Source organism: Mastacembelus armatus, chromosome 15 (genome assembly GCF_900324485.2).
Source record: "Mastacembelus armatus chromosome 15, fMasArm1.2, whole genome shotgun sequence".
In the NCBI taxonomy this organism is placed as follows: Eukaryota; Metazoa; Chordata; class Actinopteri; order Synbranchiformes; family Mastacembelidae; genus Mastacembelus; species Mastacembelus armatus.
In genome coordinates this window covers 23,126,808-23,151,642 of record NC_046647.1, presented here as the reverse complement: position 1 = coordinate 23,151,642, position 24,835 = coordinate 23,126,808, and the positions used below count along the sequence as shown (strand labels likewise).

Here is a 24,835-nt window from a genome sequence, read left to right as displayed (position 1 = left end):
GCAAAGTGAACAGGTGTTTTCATGGTGTTCGGTAAGAAAACAGGTCACAGGTTTCCCTTCAATGGACACGACTGGTGACCGTCAGAGCGACACCAGGTTTTATTTCTCCAGAGTCACATGAAGCCAATGAAAACAACACACCTGACACCGTAGCTCAGTGAGTGTGGCTGATAATCGCAGTGAGTGAAAGTGATTTAGACCTAAGAGAGAAGGTCACTGCTTCAGGTGAAAACCTCTGGCTGCTGCCTGATGTGCAGTGTGCGACCAGTCTAACCCAGTAAACAGGGCCCCTGTGTTTGCTGTGGTCTGAGAGTCTTTACCGCAGGTTTGATGTGGTAACACGCTGGCACGTTACTGTTCCACCGCTGGCTGCCTTAAATAGCTTTATTTTAACGTGCCGGCTGACTGTTATCAGAAATAAGTGGAGGGCTCGTGAGGAACCTCGCTCACTTCTTTCAACATGTGATTCCACTGGAAACAATGTTGAAAGGTCAGAGTCCAGGGCAGCTGCCAGGCTCATATACATTACACCACGGTGCAGGGACTGAACCCTTTGGGGGGGGTTTCTGTCCCCCCCCCCCATTATCATAGTCAGCACGTGTGTGTATGTATATTATTAAGTGTATATATTATTAAATCAATGCAGGATCTAAACATATGTCACAGTGTGAAGTAAATTAGCTGATTTATTTATGTAAACAAGAAAATGTGTATTTTTACATTTTAGGTTTATTTTTTTGTTTAGCAGATTTTTAAAGCGAGGAGATTATATTTGTGTTTTGAAGTATGGGAGAAAACGTGAAGACTAAGTCGCGTCACATGATGAAACTTTTAAGTAAAGAAAAGTTCCGTCATTTTGTTGTGTGTTACACTGAACTCTGCACGTGTCACGCTAAACTTTGCCCCCTTAATGAGTCAGCAGGGGAAAGATAAAACCATTTACCGTCAGCTTCACCGCCGTTGTTCCTGGTGTCACACATCATCTTCCTCATGCTGAAGAGCACAGACAGATTTGTCTGAAGTGTTTTATTACGTGAATTAGAGGAAGTGGGTGGAGACTTTGCTGGACATCGTGTGTGTGTGGATCATGACGCAGACGTTACCTGCTAAGACGTCACCTGTGTGCGGTTGTGTCACCTTGACTCCCAGGAGCTGCTGGTTTGTCTGTTTGTGGTGCTTACGTTAAAAAATGTCTTTAAAACAGATTTTTCTGTTTGCTGCTGCGTCAGGGTGGTGTTCTTTGTGTTCAGGGTGGTGTTCTTTGCGTCAGGGTGGTGTTCTTGTGTTCAGGGTGGTGTTCTTTGTGTCAGGGTGGTGTTCTTTGCGTCAGGGTGGTGTTCTTGTGTTCAGGGTGGTGTTCTTTGCGTCAGGGTGGTGTTCTTGTGTTCAGGGTGGTGTTCTTGTGTTCAGGGTGGTGTTCTTGTGTTCAGGGTGGTGTTCTTTGCGTCAGGGTGGTGTTCTTGTGTTCAGGGTGGTGTTCTTTGCGTCAGGGTGGTGTTCTTGTGTTCAGGGTGGTGTTCTTTGCGTCAGGGTGGTGTTCTTTGCGTCAGGGTGGTGTTCTTTGCGTCAGGGTGGTGTTCTTGTGTTCAGGGTGGTGTTCTTTGCGTCAGGGTGGTGTTCTTGTGTTCAGGGTGGTGTTCTTTGCGTCAGGGTGGTGTTCTTTGCGTTCTTTGCGTTCAGGGTGGTGTTCTTTGCGTTCAGGGTGGTGTTCTTTGTGTCAGGGTGGTGTTCTTTGCGTCAGGGTGGTGTTCTTTGCGTTCTTTGCGTTCAGGGTGGTGTTCTTTGCGTTCAGGGTGGTGTTCTTTGCGTCAGGGTGGTGTTCTTTGCGTCAGGGTGGTGTTCTTTGCGTCAGGGTGGTGTTCTTGTGTTCAGGGTGGTGTTCTTTGCGTCAGGGTGGTGTTCTTTTGCGTTCAGGGTGGTGTTCTTGTGTTCAGGGTGGTGTTCTTTGCGTTCAGGGTGGTGTTCTTGTGTTCAGGGTGGTGTTCTTTGCGGTCAGGGTGGTGTTCTTTGCGTTCAGGGTGGTGTTCTTTGCGTTCAGGGTGGTGTTCTTTGCGTTCAGGGTGGTGTTCTTTGCGTCAGGGTGGTGTTCTTGTGTTCAGGATGGTGTTCTTTGCGTCAGGGTGGTGTTCTTTGCGTTCTTTGCGTTCAGGGTGGTGTTCTTGTGTTCAGGGTGGTGTTCTTTGCGTCAGGGTGGTGTTCTTTGCGTTCTTTGCGTTCAGGGTGGTGTTCTTTGCGTCAGGGTGGTGTTCTTTGCGTTCTTTGCGTTCAGGGTGGTGTTCTTTGCGTTCAGGGTGGTGTTCTTTGCGTTCAGGGTGGTGTTCTTTGCGTTCAGGGTGGTGTTCTTTGCGTTCAGGGTGGTGTTCTTGTGTTCAGGGTGGTGTTCTTTGCGTTCAGGGTGGTGTTCTTTGCGTTCAGGGTGGTGTTCTTTGCGTTCAGGGTGGTGTTCTTGTGTTCAGGGTGGTGTTCTTGTGTTCAGGGTGGTGTTCTTTGCGTCAGGGTGGTGTTCTTTGCGTTCTTTGCGTTCAGGGTGGTGTTCTTGTGTTCAGGGTGTGTGTTATCCGTGGCCCTAACTGATGTGAGGAGGAGGGAGAGGAGGGAGGAGGACAAGCTGCCAAAAACACGTCAAAGAGAAGAGAAGCTTGTTAAACAAGACGCAGATAATCAAGTGGCTGCAGAGAAAGACACCAATGGAAATCAATGGGGACTGTAAAGACGGAGCAGCAGCTCTGGCACCGTACAGGCCCGCAGAGTCGGCGGTTCACACCAGTGCACCGCTCGGCGGCGAGCTGAGGCCCGGTTGGCACAGCACCATCGTGCCTCTTTTGTGTGCTAACCCCTGCCAGCCCGGGCCCCCGACACTACCCAAACATCACGCCACTTACAGCGGCCGCTCGGCCTGCCCTCTGAAAGGCAGAGGAAAGCCCAAAAGTGGAGCTGAGAGTGGACTCGCTGCCTCTTGTAGACACAAACTGTGATTCTGGTGTTTCCAGAGATGGGAGGTCATTAACTAACGTTAGATCAAGTAGATGCTTCAGTCAGTTCCCTCTCTTTACCAATATATAGGTATATATTTTACAGCTGTGGCCACTGATTACAGATTTTACACTAATAATTTTTGTTTTCATTCTAAAATTAAAACATGAGTTTACAGTGAGGCAGGACAGGACAAAAGGAAGATCCAAAGATTTACTGATTTGTATTTTTGAATTGTAGGTGAAATAATTAATTGATTATCGAGTTTTGTTTGGACTCAAATGTTTCCTTTCAGTCCTGAATATTCAGGCTGTGTCTGTCGCCCTGTTGATTTCTGATGGTTCCAGGACTTTACCGGGTCAGAACTTTATAGCTGAATGTTTTTGCTTTCAGGTCGACCTCTAATTCTTCAGGGAGCCAGTTTATAGTCACACTATAGTTTATAGTGTAATATAAGAACGCATTGAAAACGATTCACTACTGTTTTGACATAACAAATTATTAGTAAATAGCACAAACGTGGTCTTATGGAGACACAGTGACGCTCTGCTCACGACACAAACCGTCTTAGCTAATCGCTGTTTGCTTTAGTTAACAGCCTCTTGCAGCAGAAAGTTGAAAAGCTGACGTCTCCAATAACTTGTCCCTGAGGAGCGTTTGATCAGTAACGCTGTAACGTGCAGGGGTCAGTTTGTGTAGCGGCTGTGAGAGGATGTGGGATTTCCCAAAACCGTGTTCCCGGATTTGACGAAGCTGGGATGTTGAACCTTTAACGGCGCTGATGTGTCGTCACTTACGAGAACCCCTCATCATTGCCTGTAATGATTCCCAGACTTTATAGACTTGACCTGAACTTTATGCTGCATGTGATGCATGCACTGAATTTATTACTTCCCCCTTTATTCAGCTTTGAAAACTGTGATTTCTATCCATGTTGTGGTTCGGCTACTTCTTTTTTGACCCTTTATGTAGTTTTCAGCTCAGATCTGATGAAACAAGCAGCAGCTTTATATCATTAGAAGCCACTTCAGCTTTAAATGAACCTCTCTGTGGTTAGAAAAGTGTCTTTGTGCTTTGTTTGTGCTCGTGAGTGGTTTAAAGCTGTTACTGTGAGTGTAAACAAGAGGAAGATGAAGACACACACAAGTCGCTGAGCAAAAGAGATTAAAGGGCACAGACCGAGTAACAGATTTACTGCAGGGAGAGCTGGGCTTCATGTTGTTAGGCAGAGAAGTGATAGAGGTGCAGATACAGTTTGTTTCCCAGCTGTGCTTTATCATGATTGGTTCTCTAAGGAGATCAAACACTGGGGCCATATGAAGGGTAAACACCCAACTAAGGTTTTAACTCCGACCGCTGCACCTCGTGAGCAGTGCTGGACTTTATACTTCTGTTCTAGACCCACGTCTCTGCTGAGAGACTACGGGGCTGATAGTTTAAAAGCCACTGTGCTGGTTCTCTGCATGTTTTTTACCTTTCAGCACAGGAAACTGTAGATTATTGTTATTATTATTAAATGTTATTATCACCTGTGAGTGTCCAGGAGCAGCAGAGGACGTCTCTGTAGCAGAAATCATGTGCTACTATAAAACAACCTGTGGCCCTGTGGAGTCTGGGGGCCCCTGCTCAGCTGTGCTCAAAGCCCAGCAGGCTGTTTGGCCCTTGGGCCCCTGCACAGTGAGGGAAAGCAGCAGGGGAGGAGAGGAGGTGGTCTGGGAAACCTCTCTCTGCATCTTTCCATTGTTATTTTTATCTCGTTCATTCTCACCCGCCCATTCTCCTCCTTTCTTCAACCTCGTGCTTTCCGTCTTTGTTTTATTCTTCTCTGCCTTTTTGTTCGTATTACATTCTCTCATATTTATCCTCGACTCCCAGCTGTGCTGTTTGCCTCTCCCTGCTCACTTTGTTGTTGTTGCCCCCCCCCTTCTCGGCCTCCTTGAGGTCATTTGACCAGGCCTATATGTTCCTCCTTCAGAACTCTGTCTCCTCGCCGTTTCCTTTTTCCTGTCCGCCTGCTCCCCTTCCTCTTCCTCTGCTACCAAAATGGCCAGGCTCCATGATCTACTGTGTGTCACCTGGCTGAGCTCCAGCTCCTTCCAGACTCCCCTTCTTTCCCCTCCAGGTTGGCCATGAAGGTCTAGCCCCTCAGAGACAAATTGGGAGAAGCGACGGGTGCACTGAAATAATGGACGCCGTTCCACAGCTCATTAGAAATGAGCCTGCAGCAGTTATTCTGTCACTAAAACACGCTGCATGTGTTCCTGATGCTGTAAACATTATTTTATGGAAGAGATTCGCTTTTGAAGAAAACGCTGTGTGTTGTAAATCTGGACAAATGTGCTGGATGCATTTTCCCCCTGATGAAACGTTTGCACAGAAAAGTTTTTGTTGTGTTGAGACGTCACATCCTTCATTCTTCACCCCAGAGATCCTGCACATCCAGACAAGCTTTGAGAGCCTGCAACAATTGAATGATTTTCACTATTGAAGTGATCACTAGTGTGTTAGTTCTGCTGCTGGAGCAGAGAGAGTCTGGGTGGTGGCTGTGCAGAAAAGTGTGAGAGACACAGATGCTGAACAATGACAAACGTGACGTATGTGACATTCAGGACGTTTTGTCTACCGGCCATTGTTTTTACAAGTAAAGTTTCAAACCTTAAAGGTTGTAATACCGAGCATTTTTCCCCGTGAGTTCAGGGCGTGACATTACTGTCGTCATTTGTTTACCCCACGTGTGTGTTAAGGGTTTTCTGCTTCACCCTGATTTTCAACCATTAGACAGTTTCTCCACATGTTGTGTCTAAGAAGCAGTGAGAGCAGAGCGGAGCAGAGAGGCAGGCGTCCTTCACATCGTGGCTTGAGGCTTTTAGAGCAGTTACAGGTAGTTCACCTGCAAAGGGACGATTGGAAGCGTCTCGTTTGGCCTTTTCATTGCTAAGCGAAGATACAAAGGAGTAAATTAGACATAAGCTGCATTGGAAAATGGAAACTGCACTGCAGACCTGTGCGTTTGACGCTGCAGTGAGAGCAGTGACAAAATGAAAAATAGTACATGACTAGCATTCCTTTCTCTATAAGTCTGTAATCCTGCTCTTCTTTGTGTTTCAGGGCATAAAAACTGATGAAAGATATTTTCTTTCTTTCCTCTCTTGTTGCTGTCCTAATATTTCTGTGAGCTTTGTCTTAAAACACAAACATGAAGTAAAAGAAAATGTCGTGCTGCCACTCGACAACATGTACAAACTGGATTCTCGTCCTGTTTTTACAGCACATGCAAAGACGACAGGCCCCAACAAAGACGAGAAAAGAGCCAAACGTTTCTACATCAAAATGGTCAAATGGGCCAAAAGCCCTAATTCCCCCTAAATGCAACAGGAGCTGAATAATGAACAGGACACAGCTCAGTTCTGACAAGTCTCAGCTTTAATTGTAGATTGGACAATAATATGACGAATGATATGTCACAGTACGAGTGAGCTCATGGTTTATACGTCTGAAGAAACGATGACCAAAATCTTAAAGCTAATTAAACTAACAAAGCATTTGAAAAGAAGGATGAACAGACATGAACATTTTAGTCATATTTTTGATAATGTTTGTCAGAAAGGCCTGATTCTAGTTTAAAACAGTAATAATGCTCAGTTCGCTTTAAAGCTCAGTCTCATTGTGCAACAAAACACATCATCAGGTGTCCAACCATGATAACAGGTTAGTTTTCACATAATGTGAGACGTCATATTATATTTTATTAATCAACATTCTTCCAAAGTCTCCATCAAAGATCTCACCATGTCCATGGACAAAACTACAGATGGTTTAGGTGTTTTTATTGGCTCTTACCTACATCTGTCTTTTCTGGATTATAATTAAAATGCATCGCACACCTGATTGAGTTTCCCAGCTTGTCTTGCTGCCTGTTTAAGCTCCTTTGTTTCCTGATGAAGGTCTGGTCAGATGACACCACCTGTGGTCGCTCTCTCACCCCCCCCCCCCCAAATCACATCTGCACCTCTTTCAATCAGCCGGTCTATTCTGACCATCAGTGTGGCATGGGTGGGTGTGTGTCTGTGTCTGTGTCTGTGTCTGTGTCTGTGTCTGTGTCTGTGTCTGTGTCTGTGTCTGTGTCTGTGTCTGTGTCTGTGTCTGTGTCTGTGTCGACCGCTCTTTCATGGGCTATCAGAATCATCAGCAATCTCCTGCATCGTTCTTCCCCTGATTGAGCTGAAGTTGAGGGGCCTGTCTGGGATAGCTGTTTGTTCGGTTGTGTGTGTGTGGCTGTGTGTGTGGCTGTGTGTGTGGCTGTGTGTGTGTGTGGCTGTGTGTGTGTGTGTGTGTGTGTGTGTGTGTGTGTGTTTGGCTGTGTTTCCAGAACTCTATGTTCCTCAGGATCACAGATTAGCCAGTGTTGTATTGTTGCTCTGTGTTTGTGTATGACCAGGTGCCATAACTACAGGAAGTCCCACTGTAAGCAAGGAAAGGTGTGTGCATGTATGTATGTCACATTGTGTGTGTGTGTGTGTGTCCTTGTATGGCCATACGTTGTGAGTACAGCTGTACACAGTGTGGCAGTGAGGGCGGCTCTCGCCCCTTCAAAGGGCAGTTTGACAGCCAACTCTTGTGTTTGAGTTGAGGCTGCAATGTCAGTGTTTGTGTGTTTGTTTGTGTTGAGGAGCTGGGAAATAATTTTACATTGAGTGTTTAGGACTTTGGTTGTGGTTAGGAGGGTTTTCCCCCCTTCAGGCACCTGGGTGTGCTAAGCTAGGCTAAACATGACCAAACTAGACCACTCTCTGACACAGAACTGATACTGATCTTCACACAGGCGGACTGTTCCTTTAAGAACAGGTCAAGGTACAGTCAAATGTTCAGGCTTCAGTCAGCGTCGATGAAATCTGTAAATCTGGCTTCAAGGAGAGTGATGGAAATGACAAGACAGTGAGGAGAACAGAGCAAATGATCCATGGAGAGCTGTTATGAACACACGCACACACACATGCAGTCTGATGCCCACTCTGGTTATGGGATCTGTGTCCTGTGAGCACCTTTTGGCTTGTAATCACAACACTCACATGGACACCAGAGGTTAGAGTGTGTGTGCGTGTGTGTGTGTGCACGTAACAAACAATTCCATTTATATCTAAACTAACAGTTTACTTGGTTTCAGGAGCTGATCATCGTCAGTGTTTTGTGACACCAAACGCTGCCTGTGATACTTTAGTTCACAGTAGGAGTATCAGTCCTGGTTTAACCTTTTTATTTAAGTCAAATTTGCCTAAAAATGTTTACAATGATCCAAAGATATCGGTCAAAGAGAGGAGCCTTCGACTGTGCTCGATGCTCGATATTGTTTAACGTGTGTAGTGTCCTGTCAGTCGAATCCGCAGAGCTTCAGGAAAACAACAGTAATTATCTTTAAGAGATAAAAGAAACGATCACATCAACATCCATTGAAATGAATATACATCGAGCTAATTTTCTTTACTGCATGAGCACTGAGGCAGCCCTGGCTAATCCTGAACAACACACACTTTATCTCTTGATGCTTGCGAGCAGATCCGAACAGATGAAGCATTGTGCAGTGTGGACAGAGGGTGCTGCAGGGGGAAACTGTATTAACAGCCTCATTACTGCCTGCAGAAAGGGGAACAGACACAATATGTCCGAGAGCAGCCTCTCAGTCCTGCCTTTATTGTTTTGGTTTATGGTTTGGACTGAACACAAGAGCTGCTTAGTTTCTATTTGTGTGTGTGTGTGTGTGTGTGTGTGTGTGTGTTCCTCCTGAGGCACTGACTGACAGGTTAATAACAGAAAGAGAGAAGTGCTTGGAAAAGCTGGAGGCTGCGTGGAGAAAGATGAACAGTTGCTGTCAAACCACCTTCACCTTCAGACTGAACAGGAAGAGTCGGGTGACTTTGCCCTGATTGGAGTGTTGTCAGTCATTTAGTGGCCTGTTTGGGCTTCTTATCATAATATAGTTATGGGTCAGTAGGCCCCTACTTACCTACTGGAAGGTATGGTAGGCTGTTATCATCCCACGTATTTTCATTGTTACAGTCTTGAAGACAGTTTTTCTTACCTTTAAATCAACACTGTGATTTTTCAGCCTTAAAATAATGTCCCTAAAATTATTTCAGTGGTAGAAAAGCTCTTAACCAGACGAATTGCACTGCCGCTGCAGCCTGAGCAGGTTTGGATCCACTGCAACAGCACTAAGCAACTTTCATGTTAGGGTAGGATCACCTAGCCCCGCCCCCGACCTGCTGCCAACAGAAGAGTCGACCTGTTTTACGGCAAACGTCACGTTTTAGTCGTAGCCTGGGTGGAGTTGGCCAACAGCTAACTATAAGAACTTAACGCCATGGCAGAGCCAGCAAAGAAACCAGAGAGGGTTTGGTCGAAGGAAGTGAAGAAAACAAAGAGAGAGACTGATTGGACCTGAGCCCGAACATGAGGACGGGCTCACACTCTAATTCAGGTGTATTGTTCTGGATGATTATATGTGACGGTGTTTACGACACTGGGAACAGTTGAGCTTCTCGACCACATGGAGGAAACGTGAGCAGAAGCTACACGGTGCTGCTTTAAGCACAACAACTGTTTGTTCAGGCGACAACGAGTGTCTGCATTCATGTCCAGTAGGTGTAGTAGGGCCCTACTGACCTGTATATATGGGACTGACATGCAGATAACACTCATGCAATAGCATGACAGCAGTCAAGTTGGCCCGACCCAGGTGTTAATTGATGAGAGCTTCACCTGAAAAATAGATCTGGCTCAGCTACATTGTTCAGATCTGCTGCAGCCTGTTGGGTGGGCCGATAAAGTCGACTGACGGCTTGTCCTCGTGCTGAAATTAGGAATATTTCACTGTCGGCCTGCAGGACAGATGCATCGTGCTTTATTTCTTTATTTCTTTATGGAAAGAGACAAGCAGCAGGGTTTTTGAATAAAGACATGCAGATGTAACAGGGAGCTGTCTCATTACAGAAATGGAGGCGTGTCCTCTCTAATACACTATTTTTGATTAAAAGCTTCTGTCTTGAGTCACATTCACACCTGGGAGCTGCCCAGTCCAACCACAGTCCGACCTGCTGCCCCTGAGCGCGAGGGTTAAGGTCCTGTCCTCGGTGGTGCCGGAGGTTGAGCCAGACCAAATGGGCCAACTGGACCAAGTTCACTTCTCCTCCCCGGCTGAGGCGAAACAACACAGGAAGAAACACCTTTAAGGAGGGCAGGTGTTAGTGAACTGTGCTCATCATGACCAGGGTGGTTTCATATAATCTGATGGTCCTTCTGGCAAATTCCTCGACTATTGATCGAGTTGTTTACACGCTGGTAGTAACTGGTACCTGATCAATGAGCGTCTCCCTGTTGGTTAGTGTGGAAAGAAGAACTGACAGTTTGTGGATGGCTCCTGTTTCCTCTCAGTAGAATCGTTTCTGTGAAGCTTCAGCCTGGGTTAAGGTTAATTATGCTGCTGAGTGTGTGTGTGTGTGTGTGTGTGTGTGTGTGTGTGTGTGTTTGCTCACTCACTGGCCGTGTGACTCGCTGTGGTTTAGAGTGACAGCGTTACTTCTGTCACTGAGGTCTCAGAATGCCAGGTATGTATTTTCTACCTGTCGTTCACACAAACTCTCTCCGTCCATTTATTATCTGTGTGTCCATCAGTGGTGGAAGAAAGATTCAAATACTTCAACACCAGCACAAAAGTCCTACTTAGGAAAAAATACAGACGTATTATCATAAAAATATAATCCTGACTGAGGTGGATCTGGGTTTAACTACTAATGTTCAGTCCCCGACCTAAAGGACATGTGTCTCCAGAAGGGCTCAGGATAAATAAAATCATCAGGGGGGAATTACCAGATTCATTGACAATAAATAGGACAGTTAGTTATTTGAAGGTCATGTGGTGGATCCACTCACACCTCAAACATCTGACACATCCCAGAGGCTCCAGGTAAACAACACAAAGTGCCACCACCTAGAAAGGTTTGTCATACGTAAACCTGATCCTATAAGAAGGAACAGCAACTGAATCTGAGGCAAATGTCCGAGAGTAAACAGTGAAAAGTTAAAAACTGTACTTTGCACCGCTACCATCCCATCCACCTGTCCTTAAAGTGAAGCTCAGACCAGAGCGGCCTCTGAAACAAAACTGAGCAGAAACGGCCTCGGCAGGTCGACGGCCGAGATCCTTTTAGGGCTGCGTATGCTGTTTGCACGAGTGCGGGATGATGAAAATAGCTGGCAGCCCACATCGACCTGGCTTAGGTTGCTATTCTCGCACTCTAAAAGCAGCGTCGAGGTGTGCCAATGAATCGGAGCAGAGCAAAGAATGTTATCTCTGCTTTCACATCATTTTCTGGCGTGAGCTGTGATTCCTGGCTTCACTCCAGCATCTTCAGCTCTGTGTGTTTGACCTGTGGTCTGGATTTGAATCGCTCTGCGTTTTTTTTTTTTGAGTTTCTGTGGCGAGTGAAGCGTCATTACTCACTGCAGGTGACCTCAGTGGACGCGTCCGTGTGTTTGTGCTGTAATTACATGTGTGTGCAGTGGGTGGTGTGTCAGGCTGAAGTGACAGCAGCAGCTTGGGCTGTGGTGTGTTCGACTCCTCGTGTGTTGGTTTGTAGATAAAGGGCAGAAGATGGATCCAGGAGCCAGAGAGGACGCGATGGGTGTGTGTGTGTGTGTGTGTGTGTGTGTGTGTGTGTGTGTGTGTGTGTGTGTGTGTGTGTGTGTGTGTGTGTGTGTGTGTGTGTGTGTGTGTGTGTGTGTGTGTGTGTGTGTGTGTGTGTGTGTGACCTTCACAACCCATTTTCTTTCGTCACATGACTGACAGCTGTTGTGAAAACTCATGTCAGCTGTCACAAGGCTGGTGCCCTTGCGTGAGGAACCGAAGCCTCATGTTGGCAGCACTATTTCTGAATGGATGGGTCTGCACGTAAACATGACTAACTTTGCTGTTTATTCACGGCTGCTGCGCCAGTTTAGTCATTACGGCCACAAATAAAAGGAAAAAAATGAGGATGACTTTTTTAATTTCAAAGAATAAAGTAATTTTGACTTTATTCGGGACATTTCCAGTTTCAGTCCTGACAGTTTGACGTTATTGTTGAAATGTTGGTAAATTAAAAAGCAAAGTCTCCCTGATACTGTCGTCGACTGCACCGCTGACTGAAACATGGAGCACTGACAGAGTTAGTCGGTCCTGACCCAGTTTAACTTCTCCTTCTCGTTATGTCGTGATCTTAGAGCCCAACGCTGTGAACAAGCGAGTTCTCCAAATGTTGGACTTTGATTCTTTGATTGTTCCAGAAGCTGCCAGGTCCCATTTCTGTCTCCACAAGCTTTGGGTTTCACCAGACCTCAACAGACTTTTCACAAAAGGTCTAAATCAGTGTGACTTGTCTCAACATTGGTCTGTTACAGATTCACTTTTTACTCATATTTCTTAGTTTTTGTCTCATCCTGGTCCCGTCTCACTCTGCTGTGGGCTGAAGAAGGAAGAAGGTCTTTGAAAAAGAAAGTCAGTCCTGTGTTCAAAAGTCTTTGTAGTGGTTTTCAGGATGTTTAATAAGCATCCAGCTGGTATTCAGACGAGCTGACTGACTGACTGGACGTGTAATTGGCTGAACTCACAGAGTCGGTGAATTTTCCACGTGGCTTGATTGCATGAACTCAGTAGCCCCTGCAGCCAGACTGTTGTGTCTTGTCAGATGTGTGTCTGCACGCAGCAGCCGCCGCCAAACCTGGATGATGAAGTGAAGTTTATTTATGCAGCACTTCTCTATCAGACGTCACAAACTGATTTGTAGAAACACAAAGCAGACATAACATGGCAGAAGAAAGGCGGGTCTGAACTGCCGAGGTGAGCTACGTCCACCGAGACCTCGCAGGCCTCTGGGTGACGCCCGGCTGGAGCAGGACTGGGATCTACTGGGGGTGGATCTCTGGAAGTGATCCTACAAATCCTGAAGTGGATTAAATGCAATCAGAGAAATCAAGAAATAGCAGCAGCATCATTTTGTCTAAGTTGTGATGATTTAGATGAAGTGATTAAACAGGGTGATGGTGATAAGTGGTTTTGATACTGTATGTTCATGGATGAAATCCTCCTGTCTGGGGACATTTTACTGTAGTTGTGCAAAGAAACAAAGGAAACGGCACAAAGATTAAAAAAGTAGCAGGAAGGAAGTAAAGTGGCTGAAACTGTGGCACGTGCGTGTGTGTGTGTGCGTGTACACATCAGTGGGTGAAGCATTGTGATTCCTGTTGCTTGTTGCATGACTGTGTAGCCTGCGGTAACAATGGCCCCAGACAATCGCAGCACGCACGCACGCACACACACACACACACACGCACACACACACACACACACACACACACACACACACACACACACACACACACACACACACACACACAGGGGCTAGCTGAAGTTAGCTGTTCCAGTTGACCTGGTCCTTGCAGGTCCGTGGTGCAGTGGAAGCAGTTGGGGGCTGCTCTGCCGTCTGCTGCCTCGTCAGTAATGAGGATTTGGGCGATTGTCAGTGTGGGTTAATGAGTTTAGGCCTCAGAGAGACGAGCAGGGAGACATACTGATGGGACATACGCTCGATGAGATAAGATAATGGTGCTTCTGTGCTCGGCCTTTCCTGTTAATTGTACGCTATCTTGTCCTTGATGCGTGTTTGCATGTTTGATTGTGCGGTCGGTCTCCCTGTGTTTCTGTGGGGTCTAGAGCGTGGCCACAGGGGAAACTGGGATCCTCCAATTTGAACCATCGGAGCCACCGACACTGATGTTGATGTGAACCAGATGGTTTTATGATTATCACAGCATGGTTTGCTGTAGCCTTCAGAACACCCTGGAAAGAGGGTTTGATATGGGTGTGATAGAAATCCTGTCCTTTGCATCTTCAGCACTTAGAGAGTAAGAATGTTTCTGCTCATCTTCATGATAATCGACACGTCTGAGTCTTCTGATTTGATTTATTAGCAAACTGGTTTTACTTTACAGTCTGTTCTGTCAGTGGAGTTTTGCATTTAAAGATGTTGGTTTGGGTAAATGCTTGTGTTAGGCTTTAAAACTCTACAGCAACATTTAAACCTGAGAAGTGTGAGGTTCCTGGTAAATGATGAGGGCGTTTGTGTCAAAAATAAGATGTGGAGAATAGATTATTCTGTTATTATTATAGAATAGGACTTTGTGTGCGGCTGTGGAAGTGGAGTTCAGGCCTCTAAGGTGTGGCAGGAGAACATGCCGTCCCCGACTCTGTCGACGACCAGAAAGTCCAGAAACAAACCAGAAAACTGCTCTGTGTGCGTATGTGTAGTGTTTGTTAATGTTGGCAGGCCTGAAGTGTATTGTTGGATTGAGGGACTACTGCGCGGGTACACTGGCTCAGACTCAGATGGGCTTGGACACATCGGGCCTCTACTCAGACTGTGTACAACACACACCACAATAAAACCATTGAATTGCATTTTCTGTTTTGTAAATATCTGCGAAGTGTCCGCTGTCGCCGTGTTCCAGCTCTGTTCCTACGGCGTCGGTTTGTGCAGAATCAGGATTTCATGGTTATGTTTAGAGAACTCAGGGCACTTTGTGTTCTCTGTAGTTTGCTTCGTTTTGTTGTAAACTTGTTCAGCAACACATGAATTATTTGTGTTGGCACTTTATTATTTTCTTATCTCGGCCACAGGGCTGATACAGTCTTCTGTTCTGTGGTTTCATGGGTTGTTGCTTCATTTGCTTCTTGTGTTTTATAGCGAAAAGGATTGTTGTATTTTGTTTTTTTTTCCCAGGTCCTGCATGTTGCAGGTCTGCCTCAGATGTGATGTACCGTGATAAAGAGGGAGGCTATCTAAAGTTCAGCAGAGCAGAGACACACCTTGTTTGTTGTGGTTGTTGCCATCATGGAGCCTGCAGACAGATCAGAAGCTGAAAATCAGAAGCTCTTTGTTCGGGGACATGTTTTTGACTTTAACCTGTTGAGGTTTTCACCTTCACGTTCTTTGTGGCTGTGAAATACAGTCGGCATTTGAATGCACCGTGAGTCTTCATGGGGCCTGCGGTGACTCTGTCCTTGGCTTTATGCAGTGACGACACAAAAATGACCTTTCAGTTGCTTCTGAGTTGAAAATGAAATGTGGCAAAGCAGGAAAGGTTAAAAATGTTTCTGTCTTAGGACTGATAATGTATCTCGCGGCTGATGTGCGTGTCGTGTGAGAAGCTCAGTCCAATTTGCTTCTCATTCCTTTAGTTGAGTGTTGATAAATGAGCACACACGACAAGTGATGAGGGTTTAGGTCAGAAACTTTAAGCAGCTGCTGCAAAATTCCTTCATGAAAAAACAAAACATCTTTACAGTTTGATCTTTTTCCTAAAATCAGATGAAAACCTTTGGACCTGACTCTTGTTGTACCTTCACCAGGCGTCGGTGTAGAGCCAGGAAAAGAAACTGTATCTTTGGGAACTTGCTCAGGGTTGAGGTCACGGACGTGAACATCTGAGCAGGCTTCACTTGGTGTTTGTCCACAGCATTTTGCTATAGAGGGGCCCCTGAGACAGGTCTGGGGGTTGCATTGTGATTGCTGGAATAAGTATTTTTACCTTGCAACATTATTGTTTTGGCTAAAAGCCTCCTGATGAATTAACTTGAGGAAATGAAAATAATCACCTGGCTCCTCGTCTTCCACGTCAGCAGCTGTCCACTTTATTAGAAACCCATTACCTTCACATGGAGCGTCCGCCACTATCTGTAGCTCATGGCTGGGCTCCAGACACACACTGTACATGTACCTTCCTCTTTCTGCTCAATAGTCCAGTCCGAATGAAAACAAACACGTTAAACAAACACACAAAACTGGACTTAATGTGCCGTCAGTCATTATCTTTAGACATTATTGTTTTATTTCCTTAATGGCACAAATTTCTGTTGCATAAAATGTATTGGAGCAAAGAGAAACTGAGGAAACTGATAAATAAAGACACATGAGTCTGTGGATTTAGACTGAAATAGTTTATACATATTTATTTTGTGTTTGACTCTTTTACTTTGTGTGTGTGTGTGTGTGTGCGCGTGTGTGTGCGTGTGTGCGTGTGTGTGTGTGTGTGTTTTATCTGTATTGTGGATGACCTTTGAGTCCAGATGTTTTTGGGCTTTGGTGCATTTAGATATTTAGATTCGACAGGAGTGAAAATGGCTTCAGTTGTCGCTGGGTTTAGGATAACGTGTTGGTGAGTGTGTTTGTTTCTGTAGTTTGGATAAACTCTTAACCTTGATGAAGTGAAAGACAAAAGGCTGAATGAATAATAAAATAATAATTAAATAAAACATACATTTTTTTCCAACAGTGCTGGTGGAAAATGTAAGTGAACCTTTGGATTTAGTACCAGGTCAAACTGGAACCAGCAGTTTCTCCAGCTGCAGATCAGACCTGCACAATGTTCAGGAGGAAATTTGGACCAGTCTTCCTCACAGAGTCGCTTCAAGCTCAGGCGTGTTGTTAGAACATCTGGAGTTGAACCGCTCTCGGGCTGTGATTAGCTTTCTTTGAAGTCATTAGTTTCAGGGTCCACAAAGTTTTTCCATCCTGGTCTATCCAGCCGGGAGGAGAGAGACTCTGTGATGTTATTTGTTAAAGTAACTTTCTAGATGAAGATCTGACCATATTTCAACACAAACCTGTACATTATTTATTCAAAGGGCTTCACTCAAAATGTTCCCTATTGGAATCAATGAGACCTTTGTTGCATGTCATTTCTCAATTGTCCATTGATAAGTGATCAATAGGGTTTATGGCTGCCTGAGTGGGTCTGTAAGCAGAACTGATCCAACTGAAGGTGCGACCGTCCTTGTCTGTGTTTTTGCTGCAGGAGCAGCTCAGAGCGGCGGAAGGAGAAGTCCCGGGATGCCGCTCGCTGCAGGCGCAGCAAGGAGACGGAGGTTTTCTACGAGCTGGCTCACCAGCTGCCTTTACCTCACAGCATCAGCTCGCACCTGGACAAGGCCTCCATCATGAGACTGGCCATCAGCTTCCTCCGCACACGCAAGCTCCTCGCCACAGGTATGGACACTGACCTGCGTGCGCACACACTCAAAACAGCCAAATGCTGCTCAAGCTCTTTGTCATGGATTCATGACAGGTTTTTGGTCTTGCCTGTGTTTTTGTGTGGGCTGGTCCATATGACTAATTGTCCAGTGAAGTAGGAAAGTATTCGTTGGGCCTTTCTTTGCACTCCTCCTTCCTCTTGTCTTATTTAAAATTAGAAGCTGAGGAAGCTCGACAAAGAAATGCAGCCATTGTTCTGGAATTCCTCCGCTGTCGGTGTTTCGAAATGAGATCAGAGAACAACAAAATGAAACGACGTCAGCGATAAACAGCTTGTGAAAAGAATCGGCTTATTTTTCCTTAACAGAGCACAAGACTTAACACTTTGTGCTGGGGAGAAGGTACATGACACCTGCACATTAAAACTGTTGATGGTTCAGTAAAGGCCGGACGGGTTCTGTATTTTAGCAGCGTATAATTAAGTCTGCTTTATTCTGCTTTCTGATGTTATCGTCAAATTAAAGATTAAATGCATCAACATCCAACTCCGACAGCTCAGTGAACCGTTGAGCCTTTTTCCTGACGGCCCCATTAGATCACGTGGAGAATAACTGAAATTTCATACACGCTTTCCTGTAATTTCACTTTTTGTTTAGGAAACTGATCCGAACGTGATGCGAACGAGAACTTAAGATCAGGTTCTGTGGCGCTGAACAAGCCTTCGTAATGACCTGCTGGTAACAGGAAGCCATTTTTAATACGAGAGTTTAATCTCATCTGTAAATCTCTCAGCTCCCATTTGGATCTGACACTATTCTGTTCTTATGGAACTTTTAATGTCCTACTTATTGTGATTTATAAACCGCTTTGTATTGTTTGCTGTGGACAGAATGATGCATATACGTCCAACGCTTCCTTAAACAACGGTGACTGCTGCTTCCTATTTCTGGCTATTTGTGGAGTCATCGCTGAGAATGAATCACAGTCCTTTTATTTATATGCTTCACTGAAAATAGAACAGAATTACAGGTGAAAACAAGTTAGAGCATAAAAGTTAAAAACTATAATAGAGATTACAAATGGGTTAAGATCTATAGCTGTTGTGGATCTCTGTGTTTAGAATAAAATAGATAAACTCAAACCAAAGTATAAAAGGATGTGCTGTGGTCTGTTCACACATATCCAGCTTTGTGTCAAGTTAAAAGGTTAAATGATATTTCGTGGCTTTCTCTCAGTGGCATCTAGTTATGCAGATAGTTTCAGTTTCATGTTCTCAGATTTTGAGATATCGGCCTCTGAAACAGCAGCTGCCACCCCGACACAATAAAAGTACATTTGTCTGTGGCTTTAAAAACAGAGAGAAATGACATTTGAAAGACTCTTTGTGGAAAACGGTGTCCATCTTCCTCAGACTGATCCATGATCTTTGCTTTGACACTTAGCAGCTTTTAAAATTAGGTGAACTGACCCTTTTTAAAATTCAGCACTCAAAAAAAGTGGAAAATTCCTGGAAATTGTCGTGCACTAATCAAAGACGCACAAAGACAAAGGAGGGTGAAGTAGGAAGCTGCACATGAAGAAAGCGGAGGGACGGAGGTGGGGACGACGTGTTTGTGAAGACAGAGAGGACGAGGTCATCGAGTCTAAGGAGGAGAGCGGCAGGAGGACAGAAGGCATAACAAGGAGGAGGAGCGAAGGTAATGAGGGTAGGAAAGCCGTGGGTGAGAGGGAGGACAGGACCGGGAGATCCATGAGATGCAGCGGCAGATAGCGTTATCAGGCTGGTCTGATTGCTGCATGATGGAGGGAGAGATTGGAGAGGAAGCAGAGAGCTCTGCCCATCGTTCAACCGGTGCTGGCATTAACCCCGCTAGCCATAACACCCGACCGCCTTGGCGCCAAACATGCTGGCGTGCACGCTCCCATGCACACATTCCTACACACAAACATACTGTATATGCACCCAGGAGCACATGCTGTATGCAAGCTGCTGTAGGGAGCACCTCAGTTATGCAACATGAGCTCAGTAGGAACCCGAAGAACACTGATCCACAGATTAGGACGTACTCAAGAACTGACCGGGCTGCATTTCTATGGGATTAGTCCCAGACCAGCTGAGCTTGGGTAGAAACTGTTGTTTAATTAGCCTTGTTGGACTCATCGTCTGTTTGGATTTGGAATTGCTGAGTGTCTTGGGAGCCTTAGCAAAACACACACACAGCACACCTTCTAAAAGCTAATTAGCCGTTTCTGCACCACGTGGAAATAAAGATGTAGGAGCACACAGTTGTGATTTTAGGAGAAATTAGTTTGGGAGTGTTCGCGTCTCTTAGAACGTGGAAAAGGAAATGTACATTTTATGTCTTCAATCGGTTTTAGTTTAAAGGTCCCTGGATATGGGAAATAAGAAATTCACTGTAACATAAGGGCCGAAAGTTGTAGTTTGACCCATGTTAGACTCAGAGCGGTGCATCTGATGCTTCGACTTTCTCCTGAAATGATACGAAAGAAACCTCACTCGCTGTAGCTCAGCTCAGAGGGTCAGTGACGCTAACAAGGTTTCCTCTAATCGCCGTGTTCGACGTTACACACTCTGCGTTTTGTCTTTTCAAGTTTGCTCTTTGCAACGGAAATGAGAGCAGGAGCTGGAATAGCTGTCGTCGTAAAAGAGAGAAGAAGTCCTGCCAAGTTAGTAAACGCACAGTGTCCCAAGTCACATCTGACCCTGTTGTCTTGTCACCTCATTCTGTTCAGCACAACAGAACCAATGTAAAAAAATAAAAACAGTGAGGGAAAATGATCCGCACCCCATTATTTGAAAACGAGGGCAGTTATGCAACCAGCATTCAACAGAGAGAAGAAAAGTGCAGCTCAGTCCAAATGTCTGGTAATCACAGCTAAGTATTTAGGCCAAAGGTGCCCCGGTCTTTGGACTGGGCCCTGAGAGTCTCCCCGGCTCCCTGGGGCCCATGAGAAAGCTCTGGGCTCCCGCAGGGGTTAATGCTCTCTGGGCCCAGCTCCAAACTCGAGCCCCAGGCCTCACCGGGAGCCTTGAGAACTGGCCTCTCTTATCTCAGGGAAGCACACTGGAGGAATTACAGGCTTCCCACCCTCCACCCCCATCGACTACTGGGCTTTGTTCAGCGTGAAGCCTCCATGCACACACACACACACACACACACACACACACACACACACACACACACACGTGCACAAACACAAACACAAACACACTCCCTCTTCAGACAGGACAGTTAAGCCCTGGCTGTGTTTGTTTATGAATCCACCGTGTGAATAAATGTTTGGATCCATCCCCACCATACATATTCAGACATAACTGTATCATAATGTCAGTCATGTTCTTAATGTGGCCGCTTATTACAAATGTTGTTGTGGTTTGGGTGTAATTTGTCAGGATGCAGGAAGAGGCTGCAACTGGTTTGTTTTGGTCCCAAGCCAAAGCTTCAAGGAGGGAAACCAGCCTGATGTGTGCACATGTTCACATCACCAGTTTATAGTCAGCACTGAATGAAACAGCCAGTGTGACTCTGCCTGGTTTTCTGTGTCCCCCTCCAGCCTGCAACAACAGCAGCAGCAGCAGCAACAGCAGCAGCAGTGAGGACGGACAGATGGACAGCCTGTACCTGAAGTCTCTGGAGGGCTTCATCACCGTGGTAACGTCAGACGGCGACATGATATTCCTGTCCGAGAACATCAGCAAATTCATGGGGCTCACTCAGGTACACGGCCGTTACCAGGAATAGACTCAAACACACACACATATAAATAAGACAAGTTTAAGATCAGTCAGTACAAGACACAGTTTTCAGAAACTCATTGAAAAACCTAACACAGTCTGTCAGTATCAGCCTGTGATGATTATTATTCTAATAGAACTAATATTATATTGAAAAATAAACCAGCTCTATTTTAAAATCTATGAATTCAAGGCTGTTTGCAATCTCCAGTGATTTAATTTGACTGACAGTGAACGATCGAATGATCTGTGGTCTGTACACTTTCAGTATCACACTGGTCCAGATAGTCCCACAACACAAAACATGAAAAGACTCGAACCAAAAGACTCAAGAGTGAAACCGGAAAAGTAAAACTATTCATTTATTTCAATAAATGTTGTTACACCTGTTGTTTGATATAATTAGTTGTGGGAGGAGAAAACCCACACAGACACAGGGACCACATGCAGACTCCACACAGAAAGGCCCCGGGTCCACCTGGGTTCAGACCCTAATCCTGACCTGCATGTGTTTGGACTGTGGGAGGAGAAAACCCACACAGACACAGGGACAACATGCGGACTCCACACAGAAAGGCCCCGGGTCCACCTGGGTTCAGACCCTAATCCTGACCTGCATGTGTTTGGACTGTGGGAGGAGAAAACCCACACAGACACAGGGACAACATGCGGACTCCACACAGAAAGGCCCCGGGTCCACCTGGGTTCAGACCCTAATCCTGACCTGCATGTGTTTGGACTGTGGGAGGAGAAAACCCACACAGACACAGGGACAACATGCAGACTCCACACAGAAAGGCCCCGGGTCCACCTGGGTTCAGACCCTAATCCTGACCTGCATGTGTTTGGACTGTGGGAGGAGAAAACCCACACAGACACAGGGACAACATGCAGACTCCACACAGAAAGGCCCCGGGTCCACCTGGGTTCAGACCCTAATCCTGACCTGCATGTGTTTGGACTGTGGGAGGAGAAAACCCACACAGACACAGGGACAACATGCAGACTCCACACAGAAAGGCCCCGGGTCCACCTGGGTTCAGACCCTAATCCTTACCTGCATGTGTTTGGCCTGTGGGAGGAGAAAACCCACACAGACACAGGGACAACATGCAGACTCCACACAGAAAGGCCCCGGGTCCACCTGGGTCCAGACCCTAATCCTGACCTGCATGTGTTTGGACTGTGGGAGGAGAAAACCCACACAGACACAGGGACAACATGCAGACTCCACACAGAAAGGCCCCGGGTCCACCTGGGTTCAGACCCTAATCCTGACCTGCATGTGTTTGGACTGTGGGAGGAGAAAACCCACACAGACACAGGGACAACATGCAGACTCCACACAGAAAGGCCCCGGGTCCACCTGGGTTCAGACCCTAATCCTGACCTGCATGTGTTTGGACTGTGGGAGGAGAAAACCCACACAGACACAGGGACAACATGCAGACTCCACACAGAAAGGCCCTGGGTCCACCTGGGTTCAAACACAGAACCTTCTGTTGTGAGGAGACACCACTGTTCCACTGTACCAACTTAGATTATTATTCTAATTTGTCTGTAGCAGATGGGAGAGCTGAACACCAGACAGTCCTAGACGGAGACTCACTCAGTCCGACAAGCCTGCTATGGTTGTGTGGAATTGCTCTCATGCCGTCAGGGAGACTTGAAACGAACACCACACAGGACGTGAGGTTGCCTGTAAATTAAAGCCCCTGTATTTGGTTGGTTTTCTACAGCCTCTGTGGCCATGAGCTTCTGTTTGCTTATTGCTGATGCAGATTGAGTTTCTGGAGGTGACACACTCTTTGTTTGGTCCTGGCTGTCATCACTCAGCCTCAGAACCCAGTTCTACATCTCTGGGCTCCAAACAAACCATTGTCATCATTGTCAGACGTGGAAAAACACGACTTGTTTAACAGGCAGGTGGAAAATCTAGAAAAGAAGGTTATTTTTAAAATATCTGCTGATGGTATTTTTATTTTCCAGGTGGAGCTCACTGGGCACAGCATCTTTGATTTCACTCATCCATGTGACCACGAGGAGATCAGAGAAAACCTCAGCCTGAAGACAACTGGTCAGTACACAGGCCACATGTGATCCTCATGGTTGAGGATACTGTTATAAGTCTCTCATTGTTTTCATCCTACAAATCTAAATCTAAAATAACGGTGACGCTTTGTTAAAGTCTATAGAAGCGTCTGCCCGTTAGATGATGAGATATCTCATATGCAAAGCAGGTTGATGCTCAGGGGAGTCTGAATAATCCACAGGACAAATCATCAGTGTTCAGGACATGTTGTCCTGTTGGTCCTTCTGTACAGCAGTAGGAGCAGAGACATGGGGACGTAGTTCAGGTTTCTTTTCTTTTTAATTAGCTGAAATACTAAATGAATATCAAGAATAATATCAAGAAGTACTTTCACTTTTATTAGCCTGCTCTTTCCTGTGGACTATGTACAGTGACATCGACACAGTAACTGAGGGGCTAGAAAACAGTACAACATGAGAAATGCCCAACGTTTACTTTGCATTGTTCAGAGGAGATTTAGACCTTAAGGATTAAAAAGGAGGAGGTTGCCTCAGCACCGTTACTCCCCTTACTCCCCTTTTTCTCACTGGGAAAAACATGTAGAGTATAATGCCAGAACAAGCAAAGACAATGACGACAGGGGGTCAGAGGTTGTACAGAGAGAAACCTAAGGAGGGATGCACCGTGTGTGCAGAGGTCAGAGAAGCGTGAAGACGAGGACACACACACACACACACACACACAGAACAGAAGGGTTTTCTCTTGATAAAATTGTGTAACACTGAAAAAAAAAAAGTGTAGAACTGACTAAGGTTTATTTAAGAAAATAATCTCTCTCATACTGAGCTGTGGCTGATAACTGTTATCAGCAGTGGCCACAAAACACACAAGTGGAACAGTACAGTATATTTTATAGCCCTGTTTCTTCTGCCCACATACACACACACACACACACACACACAGGAACACACACACACACACACACAGGAACACACACACAGGAACACACACTTTTTTTTCTTCTGAGGACCAGTAGAGAAACGTTTTGTCCTGTTTTTGTTTAGTGTCACTATATAAAGACGAGTGTGTGTGTGTGTGTGTGTGTGTGTGTGTGTGTGTGTGTGTGTGTGTGTGTGTGTGTGTGTGTGTGTGTGTGTGTGAGACAAAAGACACACTTCATCACTTCTTTCTGTGGCTCCAGCTCTGAGGTTGACCTCCGACCTTGTGATGTAACCACTTGGCCTAATTCCATGTCTCTGCTCTGCGTGAGAGACGTTGGTGTTTCTAAGGCTCAGCTGCCACAGACGCATAAGGAAAAGATTTGACTTTAATTTTGCTAATTTAACAAACTGCGGGTGGAATTTTCTGGGCTCGGATTTCAAACTAAAAAACACAGAAGTGAAATACGTAATAAAAAAAGTGACAGTACAGACAATATAATGAATTTAGATATTTTGATGTGATGCACTTTTGTTGTTTGCTGTGGAGTCAGAAAACTTGTTCCTTTCAGATTAAATCAGCCTGGAAAACTGTGCTATTCATGAAAACACTGGTTTTATTACTTTGAATGTTTACAAGTCAAGATTCAGCCGACGGCTTCAAAGCATCTCTCCGTTGTTCTGTGTCAGTAATGTTGGTTTCACTTCCCTCTCCAGGCAGTGGCTTTGGTAAGAAAGGCAAAGAGCTGAGCACTGAGCGGGACTTCTTCATGAGGATGAAATGCACCGTGACCAACAGAGGACGCACCGTCAACCTCAAGTCAGCCAGCTGGAAGGTACAGAGAACCAGAACAGAGAACCAGATAGTTCTTCAAGGTGGTTGTGTAATAGGTCTTTGGTTCCTTTACTTTTGTCCTGCAACCCCTAAAAATGAAGCAATCTGAGGCCTCACCTCACCTTAAAAGGCAAATATTAAATAATTTATGTTACAGAAATATATTTTTCTGCTTTTCTCGCGTGTTAATGACCAAGTTTATCTTAGGTATGTTCAAACGTGTGGGATAGAAGTGATAGA

General features: G+C 45.6%; 1 protein-coding gene across 1 annotated transcript in view; it reads left to right on the top strand.

The window, feature by feature from the left end:
• The window catches only part of epas1b (endothelial PAS domain protein 1b), a 44,037-nt gene that overhangs the window by 2,726 nt on the left and 16,476 nt on the right, over positions 1 to 24,835 (top strand). The window contains exons 2-5 of the mRNA XM_026309541.1: positions 16,858 to 17,048; positions 20,610 to 20,773; positions 22,780 to 22,867; positions 24,478 to 24,596. Coding sequence (XP_026165326.1) covers positions 16,858 to 17,048; positions 20,610 to 20,773; positions 22,780 to 22,867; positions 24,478 to 24,596 — 562 coding nt within the window. The remainder of the gene's footprint in view (positions 1 to 16,857; positions 17,049 to 20,609; positions 20,774 to 22,779; positions 22,868 to 24,477; positions 24,597 to 24,835) is intronic.